The sequence below is a fragment of the Leptidea sinapis genome, chromosome 24, assembly GCF_905404315.1.
Source record: "Leptidea sinapis chromosome 24, ilLepSina1.1, whole genome shotgun sequence".
In the NCBI taxonomy this organism is placed as follows: Eukaryota; Metazoa; Arthropoda; class Insecta; order Lepidoptera; family Pieridae; genus Leptidea; species Leptidea sinapis.
Genome location: NC_066288.1, coordinates 7717685 through 7733762, shown reverse-complemented (window position 1 = coordinate 7733762; position 16078 = coordinate 7717685). Strand labels below are relative to the sequence as shown.

The following is a 16078-nucleotide window of genomic DNA, read 5'->3' as shown; positions in this document are numbered from 1 at the left end:
TCGTCTGACCTTCCTCTACAGTGCGGTTTTCAAGGAACTTTTTGCCACGTACAACAAAGCTGTGGAATAAGCTTCTTTGTTGTTTTCAGGACAATACGACGTCGATACCTTAAAAAAGGGCATACTACGCTTTTTTAAAGGGCCGGCAACGTTCTTGTGATTCCTCTGGTAGGTTTTGCAGCAGAATGTGGGCGGCGATGATCACTTAACATCAGATGACGCACGTTTGTCCTCTCTTCATATATATTCAAGGTACCAATTTTGAATTGAGTTTAATGAATATATTATACTTTATTTAGTTTATAATTTTATGGTTTTTTACTTTAAATTTATAACAGACCCTTAACATTGATATGATTCTCGTTAAAATCTTTAATAACAGAAAAAACATTGAATATAGTAATTCCAATTAAATTTTTAATTTTCTGCATTTATAGATTATGTTTACTTTCACAAATTAATGTGAGAAAATATAAATTGAAACAACTTAACTATTAAATTTATTTTCACATAATTAATTGTAGTTTTCAATCTTTTAAATACTGCACAAATAAAATCTAGGATTGAAACACATAAAACGCGTCATCGAATAATAATATTAAATCTTTATTTACCCATTAAAAACTTGTTCTATTCTACAAATACTATGTTATTAATAATCAATAGCATAATAAACACGTCTATTTTTGGAAGAATAAAATTGCGGATTGCCCTTTAAAAATACCATTTTCAGTCATTGTAAATAAAATTATATAGATTATTGAATATGAAAAATCCAGCATAAAATTTAATATATCGCTAACCACCGAAAATAAAACCTAGTCCCCATACCAGTGATTATGTTTATCTAGACTTTGACGTCACAGTTGGCTTCAACCAATAGCGTTGCGTTTCGATGTTTTATATGTCGCGCGTATTTATTGCACTTTTGTTTATTTTATTATTTGTTATTCAGCAAAAATGTAATAAGAAAAAACTATTTAAGATAAAGTCAATAATAATAAAGATAAAAAAAAAAATTGAACTAAATTTATGTAACATGCATACATCCAATTTTTACTTAGGCAGTACCGCCTCTTATTAGGTAGTATTTACATCCTCTTTGGTTTGTCCTTTCACGTCAAAATGTATCGGCAGGTTTATGTAAATTTTGTATATCAATCAAGATTGGAGAGAGATCAAGAGCTACATTAATATAGCCCAACAGCATCACGGACGAGTAAAAAAATGTAGGCTTGTTTTGATGCTTCACTGTTGTGTAGGTAACACGGAGTCCTTCTTTTTTTACCCGTCCGTGAACAGCATGTGTCTTTATTTCTTATGTTCACACTTTTGTATTAATCGATATTTTGTCGATATTATAGTGGAAAGCACTACTTTAGTGAAATTAAAAACGGCTACATATGTTCAATTAAATGTTCGCTGCATGCTTTATATTATTGCTCCGAGGCCGTCATATATAAAAACAGCCGCGTTGTATTGTTGCAACAGACACTAATTTTTGCCTTCTTCCTGCTGATCAAACTACAAACTTGTTTGTATTCGAGCTCCGCCTCCAGGCCTGACACATCATCGGCGCTCTAGTACCAGTGTTCCCGCGTCCGCAGTTGTATGTGTTGATCGGAATGAAGGGTATAAAACAATAACACAATAAAAGTAAACAAAACCTATTTATTACAATTACCTATGTTGTTATATACATCTAATTTCCACCAATATTATTAAGCACACACCTATATTTCAATCCTAGTAATAAATAATGTTGCAGTTGCAGCAAACATTAATAGGAAATCGATGGGTGAAAATTATCAGGTATCCACTGAACACATTATGTAAAAAATAAAAATATATTGACTTACGTAAATATAATGGAGTAATAAACTCTTTAATCTTTAAAATAAACTAACAAATAAACCAACCTAACAGCTCGATAGAGCATGACCAATTTTGATTTGATTATGCGTTAGCTAGTGGGTGACATCCACTGACCTCTACTATATATATACCACTGGACTGGCGGCTGTTAAAGTGCTTTTGTGCCTGTTTGATAGTCACCATTTTGGCGCTGTTGGCCATGTAGCGAGAATCTGCGGTACTAAAATGACATGACAACCTCAGCAAACGTAGATGGTGGGAAACTATTTACAAAAAAATTGCGTACTTTATTACGTTGATTCTTGAAGTATAAATAACACGGAAAACGAACGAAATTAATTCAAAATGCAAAAATATTTCAGAGTATTGTACGTTCCTTCGCAGCCATTTGTATTATACGTCAAAATTAGTTCTCTGGACGCTCGCTAGTGGCGCTTCAAATAGACACAAAAAAATTGCTGTCAAACATATGGAACAGCCTGTCCAGTGGTACTTATACAGGTCGGTGGTGGCAACAAATTTGCTTACCTTTTCTATCTTGTTGTAACTCTTTTAGAGAAGTTTTAAATTGCAAGTCTAAGGATATGACTATACTTAAGAACAATAAAATGTAAAAGCACGGAAAGATGTTGGTGTGCAAGTTACATGCAAAGACCTGGTAAATATAAATTCTAATAAGATAATTCTGATAAGATATATTTTCTGTTCTAAATATGTTGCTAAAAAGTTAGTTATAGTTATCGCGGTAACTGTCAAATTTTAGCTGTCTATATTGTATATATTATGTCGATATTGTATATTTAATTAAAAAGAGCGTAAAAAAATGCTGGGAGAGTTCCTAGCGTCGCTTCTTCTCTCTCAGAGCGCCATTTGTTTTCGAAGCGGTAGTAGTATATTAGAAACGACATCAAAAAGAATTCTAACGAGATAAATTTTGAGAAATACATGCCTTTTTATGGTTTATGATATACCGCTAGCTAAAAATGGCCAGTCAGCAAAGTTTTAGTATAATATAATGAAAATTATTTTATAATTATATGTTATTTATAATGGTATCTTATATGTTGGGTATCCCATAATGAAGTGTTGCAGAAGTTGTCTCAATCGTAATCTGTCAGGAACTTGGGCTCCGCTTCCCCTCCATACAATATATTTTATGATGGCTCCGAAACAAAGTCGAGTCAATATTAGAACTTCTAATTAGTAGATCTTGTTAAAAACAATACATATTTTTGTACATCGATAGGAAAACTATTTACAACAAAAATTCGGAACTTTATAACGTTCATTACTGAAGTATAAATAACACGGAAATCGACCGAAATTAATTCAAAATGCAAAAATATTTCGGAGTATCGTATGCTTAACTCGCAGCCATTTGCATTATACGTCAAAATTAGTTCTCTGGACGCTCGCAAGTGGCGCTTCAAATAGGCACAAAAAATTTGCTGTCAAACTTATGGGTACCTACCTACTTATTGTACCTACGATTATTATGGAAATACTGTGAATAGTGGATGCGTGTTCAAAATAGTTTCGCACTTATTTGCTATCATTAGTGACTAAAATAAAAAATACATCACGTTTCTATAAGCTAACTTTATTATGAACTCGTACTGTCAACATAGAACCTTATCAAAAAACGATACATAATACAGGTAATAAATTAAGACGTATCGCCAACGTGTGAACAGGTGAACATAATATTATTACACAAAAATCAGGGATATATACTTCGTACTAGAGAGGCTATTACGAACAAATTCATTCAATATTTCACATTCACCTTGATGACATGTCGATGCTCGATAGTAAATTGAAGAAACATAATTAAAGTAACGGTTGTTAAACATAATATTTTGAACTTAGTGCTGAAAAGGCACTCTTTAAGAGTTATTAAAACCTAGCACTCAAATCCGTGTTATTGCGACAATCGCTTACGATAGACTAAGTGTGTTGGCTACAGCTGGCCACAACTAGTTTTTCCAACAATCTCAGGGTGAGAAATCTTTTCTAGTACGCAGTACATAAAATTACCTGAATGTAATAAGTTCGTATACATTCTCCTAAACTCATAATCGCAATTTTATCTATGTCATAGTTGAGTATTTAATGTTATTATCAATTTACTTTGACATGGTTCCATTCTATCTGATGGCGGAGAAAAATTAAATTTTTATTGGCGTTAACGCTAACTTAGGTTAGCCCTCCATTTTCTGTCGAGGGCATAGAGAACTGTAAAAAATAAAATTTCAGAATGACAGCAGTCACGTGACATCACCCTGTTGTCAGTGTCATGTGTCATTTTATTATAATAGTAACACCAAATTTTTAATAGTCTACCTTCATCACTCAAAAAGATTAAGTCGTTTAATACATTTAAATGTGATCTATCAGACTACATTACTTCAAAGTTTTTATAAAAAAAAACATGTGTGAAATAGTTTGTTATATGACAGTGACCTGTAAAAGTGTATTGTTATAAATTTTGTGAAGAAGAATATACTAAGTACCTAGATATGTATGAACTGAATCATGTAAAGATAAGTTATTACATCATATTATGTTCTCATGTTGGTGACAATATTAAGTTTTTAATGAGAAAATAAATATCTTTAAAATTAACACCACAATTCTAGCGTTAATGCCAATAAAGATGCAATGTTGTCATGACAGTGACAGTCATCGCGCGGGCGCCGGGCAGCTATGTGGCGAGGTAGTGAGCGGTGGGAGGAGGCGGCGGTGGAGGCGCAGGACGCAGGCGTGGCGACCGCTCCAGTTGCCGTCGCCACGTCGCCATGGCTTCACTCAGCGACCACAGCTCCGACAGCAGCGACAGATCCAGCTGGCGAAGGCTAGCCTGAAATAACATTGAGCTAACGTTAACCAAGCAATTCGTATGTCTCACACTTAGATAATTCATAGTCTCTTGCTATTAGAAAACCGATAAAAACAGGCAAGGTTTAATACTTTGGTGTGCGTTCATTGCTGAAAATAAAGGTTAACAGTCAACTTTTTTTTTATTTTCACAGCTGTCAAAGTCTATTATCAAGAACTAAGACCTATTAGCATAAACGATCTGAGATCTCGCACTAGCGGGTGTCGGGAAAATCTCCCACTTATTTTATTGAATAGGACAATGAATGCTTTCGTGTGCGTTGCACGCATTTCATGTAAGTGTATTACTTGCTTTTTCTCAAGGTACTCGTGTTATAAATTGCATTTATTTTCCCAAAATTATTTCTTTTAAATTCTTTTTGATGAAGGCTACCACCAATCTGTAAACGTGGATCGCTACCGAGAGATAAGAAACCTAGAATCATAGCGCAAGGTGGTTCATTCAAGTTTGGTTGCCCTTGAGACTACATTGTGAATGGACGCCACACACCCAGATTCCGAGGTTGATAATGGAAGCTTGTGGATAATAATTATCACTTATTTCCATTTATAACTTGTGGATGGTTATAAAGTAGACCAAGTGATCATTTTAATTTATAAAAAAAATCGACGGACCAGATGTTTCGAAACTATTTTCGATGTTAAGGCGACAATAAATGCCGGCGACCTTGAGCGATATGAGTTCACGGCTCCTATGTAACAAAGCCAATATTTTAAAAATTCTTGCGTCGAAAATGTAACATTTTAACAGGCGCAAACAGTTTAATTGCTTACAATCCCCATTATTGATTACTAATCTGTATAAATGTACCTACACAAAAGTAACAGGTATAAAAACAACTTTTATGAGAGTAGTATACTAAACAAATGCATCATGCCGAAAAAAAACTTGTTTAACTGCAAAGAAAACTAGTAGTTCATAATAGTTCTGGAGTGTTAACTTTAACCAACAGCAAGCATGAGCAACCTACAAGTAAGACTTAAGGGTATGTGTAACAGGATAAAGTCGTGTTCATAGCTTCAAATGCTATATTTTCACCACAATACTTGTCTAAAAACACCTTGAATGCGTGTTTTCTGTATACCCTTCGCCTTAAAGCTAACACTATTGCCATAATACAAACATTATAGTGCCTACAAACGGGTCACGTGGTGGTATGCGATCAGCGCGAACCAAACAATCTTGTTACAGAAAAGAGCGTTGCCAACCTTCTAAAGCATCGAATAAACGTAAGCACATAGTATGGATTCAAAAACATAATGACGATGATGGAGGGAGAGGATCGAACCGGGGTCACCGCGCCGAGAGACAAAGATTCTACTAAGGATCCCGCACCATTTTCCCATCCCGCGAGAAGCGGGATTACGGGCGTGGGATCCGCGGGATTTGCGGGACTGAAAAAAAGCGTGCATGCGATGCAAAATAGGATAATCTGCGTGAATTATTATTCTTAATAACTCAAGTTATTAACTGTTTCGTATTTTTGTGATGTTTATTGATACATCCTTTAAGAATAGAATAAAAATTGAAGGGTGTGTACGTGAATGCAAGATTCATTCACGTACAAGCCCTTAAAAGGAATACCGCCCACAAGTGTGGAAGCAGAAAGAGCATTTTCTGGCCAGGCAATAGAGTAAAATACGCAGTAGTTTGGCAGACGACAGTTTGGAAATGTTGTATTTCCTTCGCAAAACATTTTCAGTTAATATTAAAAGCTGAAAAACTTAATAATTAAGTAATAATTTTACATTAAATGTGTTTTGTTTTGTTTGGTTGATTTTGTAATTTTGCGTTGTAGTTTTTTTGAAAACGATTTGTTTTGTTTTGCTTTTTATTCAGATTTTTTTATAAAAAAACAGTATTATTTGATTGATCTCATTTTAATAGTAATATGTACGTAAATAACTGAGGGGTTGATAAATTCATTGTTTTAAAATGTGCATATTTTCAATATGTGGGATCCTGCAAGTATCGAGATCCAGCGGGATTGAAAATTCGTAGTCCCGCAAATGCCGAGATTGAATACAGGTCGCGGGATTAAAAAGCCCTAGGTTCTACCAATTGCGTCACCATAATTCTAATTCTAATTCAGTGTTTTCATAGCGGATATAAAAGATAGAATAAAACGTAGTAATTCAATATGTTTTATTTAATAAATTGATAATAATATAAACTAAAAGAACTCAATCAAGATTATGAAGTCTAAAGCTCACATGCAAGATAAAGAACATAAAGATCACGTGCGGATCAGCTAAATTATTAAAGTAAAAACAAAAAAAGCAGCCAAGTGCGAGTCGGACTCGCCCATGAAGGGTTCCGTAGCAGCAAGTAACATAATATAAGAGTTCTTGTAGGTCGTTGTAACGATTTATGACGTATTAAAAAAAAACTACGAACTAGATCTCGTACAAACCAATTTTCGGCGGAAGTTTGCATGGTACATCATATATTTTTTATTTTTATCTTATTTTGTAACTTATAAGTTACAGGGGGGGAGGGGTATATAGGAAGGGGTTTGAGGGGTTATAGTTTTGGAAAAAAGTGGCTGTGACGTACGGACGGACAGACATGACGAATCCATAAGGGTTCCGTTTTTTACCATTTGGCTACGGAACCCTAAAAGTGGGCAAAGAATGATAATTATATAAATATAAAGATCGCATAAACACAGTACAAATAAGTGAAAAGGAGACGCAGTATTCCAAGATAACATAAAAATGTTATAAAGTATAACGTAAAATAACATCAATTTACAAATCAAACATGCAAATAACATCACGTTAATATTGAAGCATATTTTCAAATTGGAAAGCGATCGGTTTCGCAACCGTGCGTACGAAATCACGAGATTGAAAAAGCGATTGTAAAGAAGCCAATAATGATACGGGGCATATCTCTCTCCACTGCTACCAGTTTCATCTTCTGCAAATTGGACCTCACAACGACACTTCACCTTTAGAAAGAAAGAAAGAAAAAATGATTATTGACGTCATTATACATTCTGATAATAGTTCTTAAAGTTATACTAATCTAATTATGAACTAATGACGCCAATGGGCCCCCAACTCAGCATAGTTGTGGTTTCGAAAGAATCCACAACGCTGGTCTTCCGTGGAAACCCAATAACCCTTTAATTAAAGCGTCGCTAAAACGTCGCTAACCTTGATACCCATAATACGATATCTGACAATAAAACAAATGAAAAGCAGATTATTTTTCTTCATATGTATACTGAAGTACTTTTAAATTATATATTAGCAATATATTTGTCGGATTTGGACGGTAAAAATGCAGTCCTAAGCTAGAACCCACATTAAATTAACCGTCAGTTTTTCAAAATGACTTTTCGCTTTAAGCCTGGGGACCGAGCCTTGTGGAATCGAGTGGTGCTAGGTTACCTCTCTCGCACAAGATCGCTATTGTTTTATAATTCATAATTAGAAGCATTTTTTATTTATTACAAACGTAATACAATATTCTTTACAAATATAAAAAAACAGTGTCATGTTAAATAGTAGATATTGAATAATTTTTCGTACAATTTTTATCTAGATTTAATGAATATAAGTTGGAGCCAACTGTAAAAGTTAGGGGTACTTTTTTTGAATGAATTTTCTTCTCATACTCCGTAGATATTAAATTATTTTTGTAGAAATAAAAGCTTTACATAAACTGTTCAGAAATGGTTTGACGTATGCGCTATTTTGGCTAATTATTGGGATAGTGGCCTTAAGATGCTAAATAAACACATAGTTGAGGTGCCGTGGATACGACTTATGGGAGATTATGGTGATCTAATCAAAAATTAGGCAGGTACTGATAGAAAGTTGTGTAAGACGCCCATACAAATGTTGCAACACTAGAAATTTTTAAAATTAATTACCACTTGCCACATTTTGTAATGTATTTAAAGAAATTTACAATAACCCTAACTGTTATTTTTTTGTGAAAATAAGGGACGAGACGAGCAGGACGTTCAGCTGATGGTAATTGATACACCCTGCCCATTACAATGCAGTGCCGTTCAGGATTCTTGAAAAACCCCAAAAATTCTGAGCGGAATTACAACTGCGCTCGTCACCTTGAGACATAAGATGTTAAGTCTCATTTGCCCAGTAATTTCTCTAGCTACGGCGCCCTTCAGACCGAAACACAGTAATGCTTACACATTACTACTTCACGGCAGAAATAGGAGCCTTTGTGGTACCCATAATCTAGCCGGCATCCTGTGCAAAGGAGCCTTCCACTGGTTAGGAAACCTATGCTGAAGCTGACGAGTGGAACTAATAGTCAAAATACAAGTGGTATGGGTATTCACATATATTTGGCAAGGCCATGATTTGGTGTAACGTTATACTGATTACAATTAGGTTTGCCAAGGCCAAATCAGTTTTCATTAAAACATAAAAAAAGATTGTGTGGTTTTATGAAACCACGGTAAAAGTGAAACTTTTTTTTCACATTATAGACATTTAACTAAAAATTTTTGGAATAATATTCCATTAAGGGTACAAAAATCGCTTTATCAATCTTAATTTTATACTTGGAAAATTGGAATGATATTGGGAAATAATAAAAGTAGACTAAGTCTCCAACTAAATGAGTAACCCCCTTATTCATAATGGTCCGCTAACTTAAAACAGCCGCTAAGGAGTGTTTTTTCTCATTCTGACTTAGGTCAATAGAAGAAGACAGAGTGTGAATTAGCAATGCTTTAAGTTAGCTGACTATTATGAATAAGGGGGTAAGTCTATACACTACACGGTCAGCTGCTGCGAACTAAAGGCGCCGCCCGACCGTCACGCGAAATGCAACACACAGACGAAAAAGTCTGAGACGACGTAATAAAAGTTTCACTTTAAAAAATCCATGCTCGATACTATCGATTAGGATTAATTAAAATAGCTATAGATTCTCATATTGCAAACTAACCGACCTTCATTATATACGATCTGAGTGCGTTTTGCGTCGCTATGGTATGCGGCCACAGCACATTCACGAACGATGTAGGACACAAAACTGAATAAGTTAGGCACGAAGTAGGCGGCGAGCGAATTTAATTACGTTACCAACACTACCATTCCAATTATTATCTATTGATATATTCTAATAGAACTTTATTGGAAATAAACTTCCCAGCTGTTTTACATACGCAGTATCAAATTCAAATTCACTTTTTTTTTATATTAACTGGCTCCGTCGAGTGAATATCGACGATTCGGCCAACGTCAAGGTGGAGAGATTTTTTATTTTAATTTAGCTGATTGAAGTATATAGAGAGCTGATTTAAAAGTAAATGATCGGTTGAAATAGCTGTGGTTTTTTTTTGTGAACTGAAGAATAGGCAACAAGAGTTAGTACGGTTCGTAATAAACACCCATAATATTAACTACCTTGTTAGTATCTAACCTTAGTTTAAGGGAGAAATGTGTGAATGTAAATGGGAATATGTGTCTAATAGCGTAGAAAGTATGGAGGATAGAAATTACAATGTAATATTATTGCGGGAAATAAATTTGTAAAGAATCTTTATGAAAGGGGAATGGCATAAAGTAAGAAGAAAAGGGATGTTGAATCAGGATTCACTTTATTCATGTAGGTCACGAAAATTACACTTACGAATATCAAAAAAATATCTTATTGAATTTAGCGCTCCAGAAGTACCAAGTAACTCATTGCCTATCCTTTTACATACCTTCAAAGTTATTCGATATCTGTATAGAAAAAGTCAAGATTTTCAAATCAAATAAAGCAACATGTTTTACTTGTGCAGTCCTCGCAAGCTGAGAGAAAACACCGAAGAGGGAAAGTCTCCTCGCACCGTTGACGATGAAAATTATTTATTTCTTATATTTTCATATAATCACATCTTTAGACGATACGACGCAATCTTCAGCACGCTAGTTCAATCAAATTCGCTACTAGGTAAAACAGAAACAATTCGGTCAACCGAGGTGTGTGGGCCCGGGTATTGAAAGCTAATTGGTCAGATATGATCACAACATATCGTAAACAATCGCTACTGGCTCCTGTGAAAATGAATTTTCCTGTGGAACTTGAGAGCGTTCGCTCTTTATTGTCTATACCTTATTAAGGTAGACGATTATTCCTTTTCAAAGTAGTTAGTACTAACGAGAATATCACTATAATAAACAATTTAACGGGCGCTGATTGTGGTGGCAGGATGATCCTGTTGCCGTAGACTTGGTTTCAGATTCTTAATATATATATATATGTATATATTTATTTATAATTGCTTATAAAATGCTCTCAGAATAGCTTTATTTATTTATGGTGTTTGTGGATGATGCAGCTACTGTACTCAATAACTTTTGTATTAATTTACATTTACTTTTTTGACTTACTCGTGTAAGGCTTTGACTATTTGACGTTATATGAGTTTTATTTGCACCATTTTACATATTATATATTTATACATCAATGGAAATGTAAATCTATACTAATATTATAAAGCCGCAGTGTTTGTTTGTTTGTTTGTTTGAACGCGCTAATCTCTGGTACTACTGGTCCGATTTGAATGATTATTTCAGTGTTGGGTAGTCCATTTATCGAGGAAGGCTATAGGCTATGTTTTTTTTTTCAAAATTAGGGATCCGTAATAAAATTGCTATTTTGTAACACAAGGTCTAAAATCGAAAACCTATTTTTGCGTGCGCTGCAAAAACTATTGACAATAGAACAAAATGATGTACAGGCTATAATATAGGCAATATTTTATTACTGATAAAACTATCGCGTGAATTATACTTTATATGGCAAAACAACGTTTGCCGGGTCAGCTAGTCTTAATATAAAAGAGTGGCAATGAGTTTCTTGCTACTTCTCTTTCGCACAACCCTTTACGAAGTAGAGGTAGATTCATTAAGAAAAATATTTTTTTGACATTCATAAGTGTCATTTCCGTGACCTACAAAGTGATTTTGGGTTTTTTAGTTTGAGTTTTATATCGTGCGAAAATATAAAGGTAAATTAAAAAAAAATTACTAACAATATCAACAAGAATACGAATGTAGCTCAGAGCATCCGTGTGACACACATTTAAAACATTAATTTTAAAATAATATAATAAAAAGAAACATATAATTAATGCAATGCGTCTTTTTAATTGCTACTTCAGTAATTCATTTGGCAATAATAATATATATGAAACAATGAAAAAATGAACAAGCACAAAGATATTAGGAAATTATATTATTTCAGAATACGAAATGGCCGAGTGCCTCGCGCAATCACATTGGCAACGTTAGAACAAATAAACAGTGTCGATTCGAACCGACATGACAAGGAAACGACACCTAAAATAAAATAATTCTAATAAAAATAAACTGAGCTGATTAATGTACAGAGAAACCAGGCCATTGATTCTATTATTGTGTTTCTGGAGGAGCTGTGAGTTATTTTAATGTTAAGTACTGAATATATCGGATCAATTCTGACTTTCAGTGAGATGCTGTACCTTAAATTTTCCAACTTTCCTTAAATTAACCAATTTGCTGTATTAACATAATATTATATTATGAAATACAACGTTGATAAGATAAATTACCACCAATACGCATCAATTTTGCCTGAAATTTCTTTGGATAAAAATTTATTATTACTAACTGCCTTATTCATAATAAAACGTTTATCGAAAGTATAAAGCTATATATGTTAAAATCGAAAATATCTTTATTCATAATACATATAATCTTTTATCAAACATCCGATAACTAATATGCCTCTATCGCATACCAGGTTACCATTTCTGTTACCATACGTGATTCAAGTCTATGTATCGAGGTATCGTTTTTGAAAATAAACAACACTCAGTGTCAAAAGGTTGTAAAAACAGATAAAAATTCAAAATATAAACAAAGCAAAGAATTTCAAAGTTACGCAGGAAATTACAATTATGTAATCCTGTGGCCACTAGGGAGTACTTATTGCCGATGTTATAAACGCGTTATGAGGTTCTTCTATTCGTTCGGTTCAGGTGGTTCTGTTTTAGTAAAAACGGAAGCAAATAGATTCAAGTCGTTGAATTCAGAATCCAATTTCATTAAACAATCATATTCATTGATTTGATTTAGTTCAAATTGTTCAGACAGTACAAATTGGATGCAAGTATGCAATCAGAACGAGGCCTTAGTTGCAGGCGTAAGATTCACATTTGCCTATATTTATATTAATTAATGCGATCAAATTAAGCACGCAAATTTTAACACATTAAAGAACATAAGTCGTTAAATCCTATCCCCCTTATTCATAATAGTCTGCTAACTTAAAGCATTGCTAATTCTCACTCTGTCTTCTTCTATTGACCTAAGTCAGAATGAGAAAAAACACTCCTAAGCAGCTGTTTAAAGTTAGCGGACCATTATGAATAAGGGGGTATGTGGCTCTAGCTTAATATTATAAACCTGACATCGAAAATCAAACGTCAAATACGAAACAGCTGATCAATGTCGGCCATTTTTTTGGTATCGAGTGTTGTTTGAAGTCTATAGAAGGCTTCCACCATCAACTGTATCGAAGAGATAATTATGGTTTTAGCTCTAATTTTTTGTGCTTTGTGCTCATAGAGAATTAATAGTTTGTACACCTTCGTGTGACAGGACTGTGTGTTAGTAGCGGTCTCTGGGTTTCCACGGAAGACCAGCGTTGTGGATTCTTTCGAAACCACAACTATGCTGAGTTGGGGGCCCATTGGCGTCATTAGATGTTAATTAGATTAGTATAACTTTAAGAACTATTATCAGAATGTATAATGACGTCAATAAACATTTTTTCTTTCTTTCTCTTTCTTTCTTAATATGCGATTATGTATACCATTACGATTTTTAACAAACGTCTATTTTAAGCCTCCGATTAACTAATCGGCGAATCGAAGCGAATCGATTAAGATGAATACGACAGATAGTTGTTTAATTTTATACGTTAGTTACGTACACTAATTGAAAATTTTAATAGCTGCAATTTATATTAAACTTTCCATATATTACGTGAAAAATAATACATTTCCTTTAAAATCACGTAGAAGAGACCAAAATGTTATTATAGACGCACAAGCATCATGATTCGGGATCGTGGCGATCCCGTTATGGAAGGAGGATTGGTGAGATAGCATGATGCACGCGGTACCAATGACGCACAAGAAAGATTAGTATACGTAGATACAAGTATAGCCGTACAAGTATAGAATATCGTGACGGAAGTGAACTTGTTTAGATTCATCTACACTATTTCAGTAGATAATAGTACGTTTTCTTTCTAGTGAAATTTTTATGAAAATAAAGGACGAGACGAGCAGGACGTTCAGCTGATGGTAATTGATACGCGCTCCCCATTACAATGCGGTACCGCTCAGGATTCTAAAGTAAAACCCTAAAAATACTGAACGGCACTACAAATGCGCTCGTCACCTTGAGACATAAGATGTTAAGTCTCATTTGCCCAGTAATTTCATTAGCTACAGCACCCTTCAATATATATAATTTTATTCCTCTTGTTTGCTGATGTAGATGTGACTGTAGACTTGGATATGTAGTTCCTGTTTCCTGAAGCCATAACACCGTGGACTCTTGACATTCAAAGTTCATTAGTCAAGTCATGAGATGAGAGTGATTTAAAATAATACGCCTTTTGGAAGGTTCTTCCAGGTATCTAACACATTAAGAAATTTCACTTTCAGATGGCAAACCTTTTATAATGTCTCATCCGAATTTTTATTTATAAATTCTAGTGTTTTTCGCACCCTATCTCAGCAATATCCTGGAAGGCATTGTGAATCTTTTTACAAACGGGATCAACTTAAGAATCAAGTTTTGTTTGCGTTTAAGTATTTTTGTTGCATTCTTGCATAAGGTATACATGTATGCAAACAAATATAATATAAAATGCTTACGCTATAACTATTGATTTTAGTAGAGTACCCTGAGAATGAGTTTCGCGCCACTTCTGCTCATCAAAACCTCAACATATATATCATTCATAAGTGTCACTTTATGACCAAACAGAATTTTATCTTGTTTGTTTGTTTAAAAAGGACCAGAAGTTACTTAATAGTAAAGTCATCATAATAAGAATTGTATGCCTAAGTCCTCGTATAGAAATGATTCCATAGCTTTTTCCTTACACATGTCCGATGATGCAATTATTATTATTCTATCACAAACCCCTAAATAGACATGAGCGGCGGTTTCGAATGAAAGTGAAGCAAACATTGCATGTGAGTTGTTATGAGTAGTTATTGTTGTTGTAACTAGTTCAAAGGAAACCCTTATTAGTGTTCACAACGTCCGCCCTATTGTATACCAATCTATAGTTGGAGCACTTTCCGTTTGAAACTAAGCTAAACGTTTGTTTCATTCGCAAAACATTGTAAGATCAATATTTTTATATTAATTAGTAAAACTAAGCGCGTACACCTTCCTTAAAGGCCGGCAACGCTCTTGTGATTCCTCTGGTGTTGCAAGAGAATCTGGGCGGCGGTGATCACTTAACACCAGGTGACCCGTACGCTCGTTTGTCCTCCTTTTCCATAAAAAAAAATTAATTAGGTTCTTAACCGACGTCATAAGGCTCTTGTTTCATACTACGTGATGTACCTGTAGGTAAGTTTTGCTTCGAATCTTTAGACATAACTATAACATTTCTGACATGCAAAGCACACCTGTACCACACTAGCAATAAAAATAATATACTTCAATAACAATACAACTTCTTTAGGCACTCCGACCAGATTCGTAGGTACTAAATAAGACTGAGCGTCATACTCAGCTATGTAACGTTCATCCAAATGTAAATGTTTACAACTTCAAGAAGAAAAATTATAGATGTATTTCGTATTAATAACCTAGCCTTGATTAAGTCTTCACTTTTTTTATAAAGTCGCTAGTGACCACATTAATTGAAATCATCGAGATAAATAATGTTAATTTTACGAAATAAATAATTTTCAAATTCAGATAATATATAATATTATTATACATTTCATTTAAATGTGTATAATAGTCGCGTGTTGAAGAAAATAATATAATATGTAGGTGTATGTGCCACGTGGTGGTAAATTGGTGCTAAAAGCACCCTTCTGTGGTGTCCCAAGGAGTCTTGTTAAATCAACCCTTGATATTCGTACATCTTGTTCACAAGAGTGCATTAAACTCTGGAGCAACACTCCGGGTTTAACCCATTCCGAAACACTAATCCAAGCGTTCAACAAGAAGGCTGCGCAGAGCCACTAGGGCTAAGTAGAGAAAAAAACCAAGACATGGTTAGAATGCGTAAGTTTAAACTACGTTT

General features: G+C 34.2%; 1 protein-coding gene across 1 annotated transcript in view; it reads right to left on the bottom strand.

The window, feature by feature from the left end:
* Positions 1 to 3459: 3459 nt before the first annotated feature.
* Positions 3460 to 16078, bottom strand: part of LOC126971777 (anaphase-promoting complex subunit 11-like) — a 66718-nt gene continuing 54099 nt past the window's right edge. Inside the window, exon 3 of the mRNA XM_050818174.1 lies at positions 3460 to 4735. Coding sequence (XP_050674131.1) covers positions 4580 to 4735 — 156 coding nt within the window. The 3' untranslated portion in view covers positions 3460 to 4579. The remainder of the gene's footprint in view (positions 4736 to 16078) is intronic.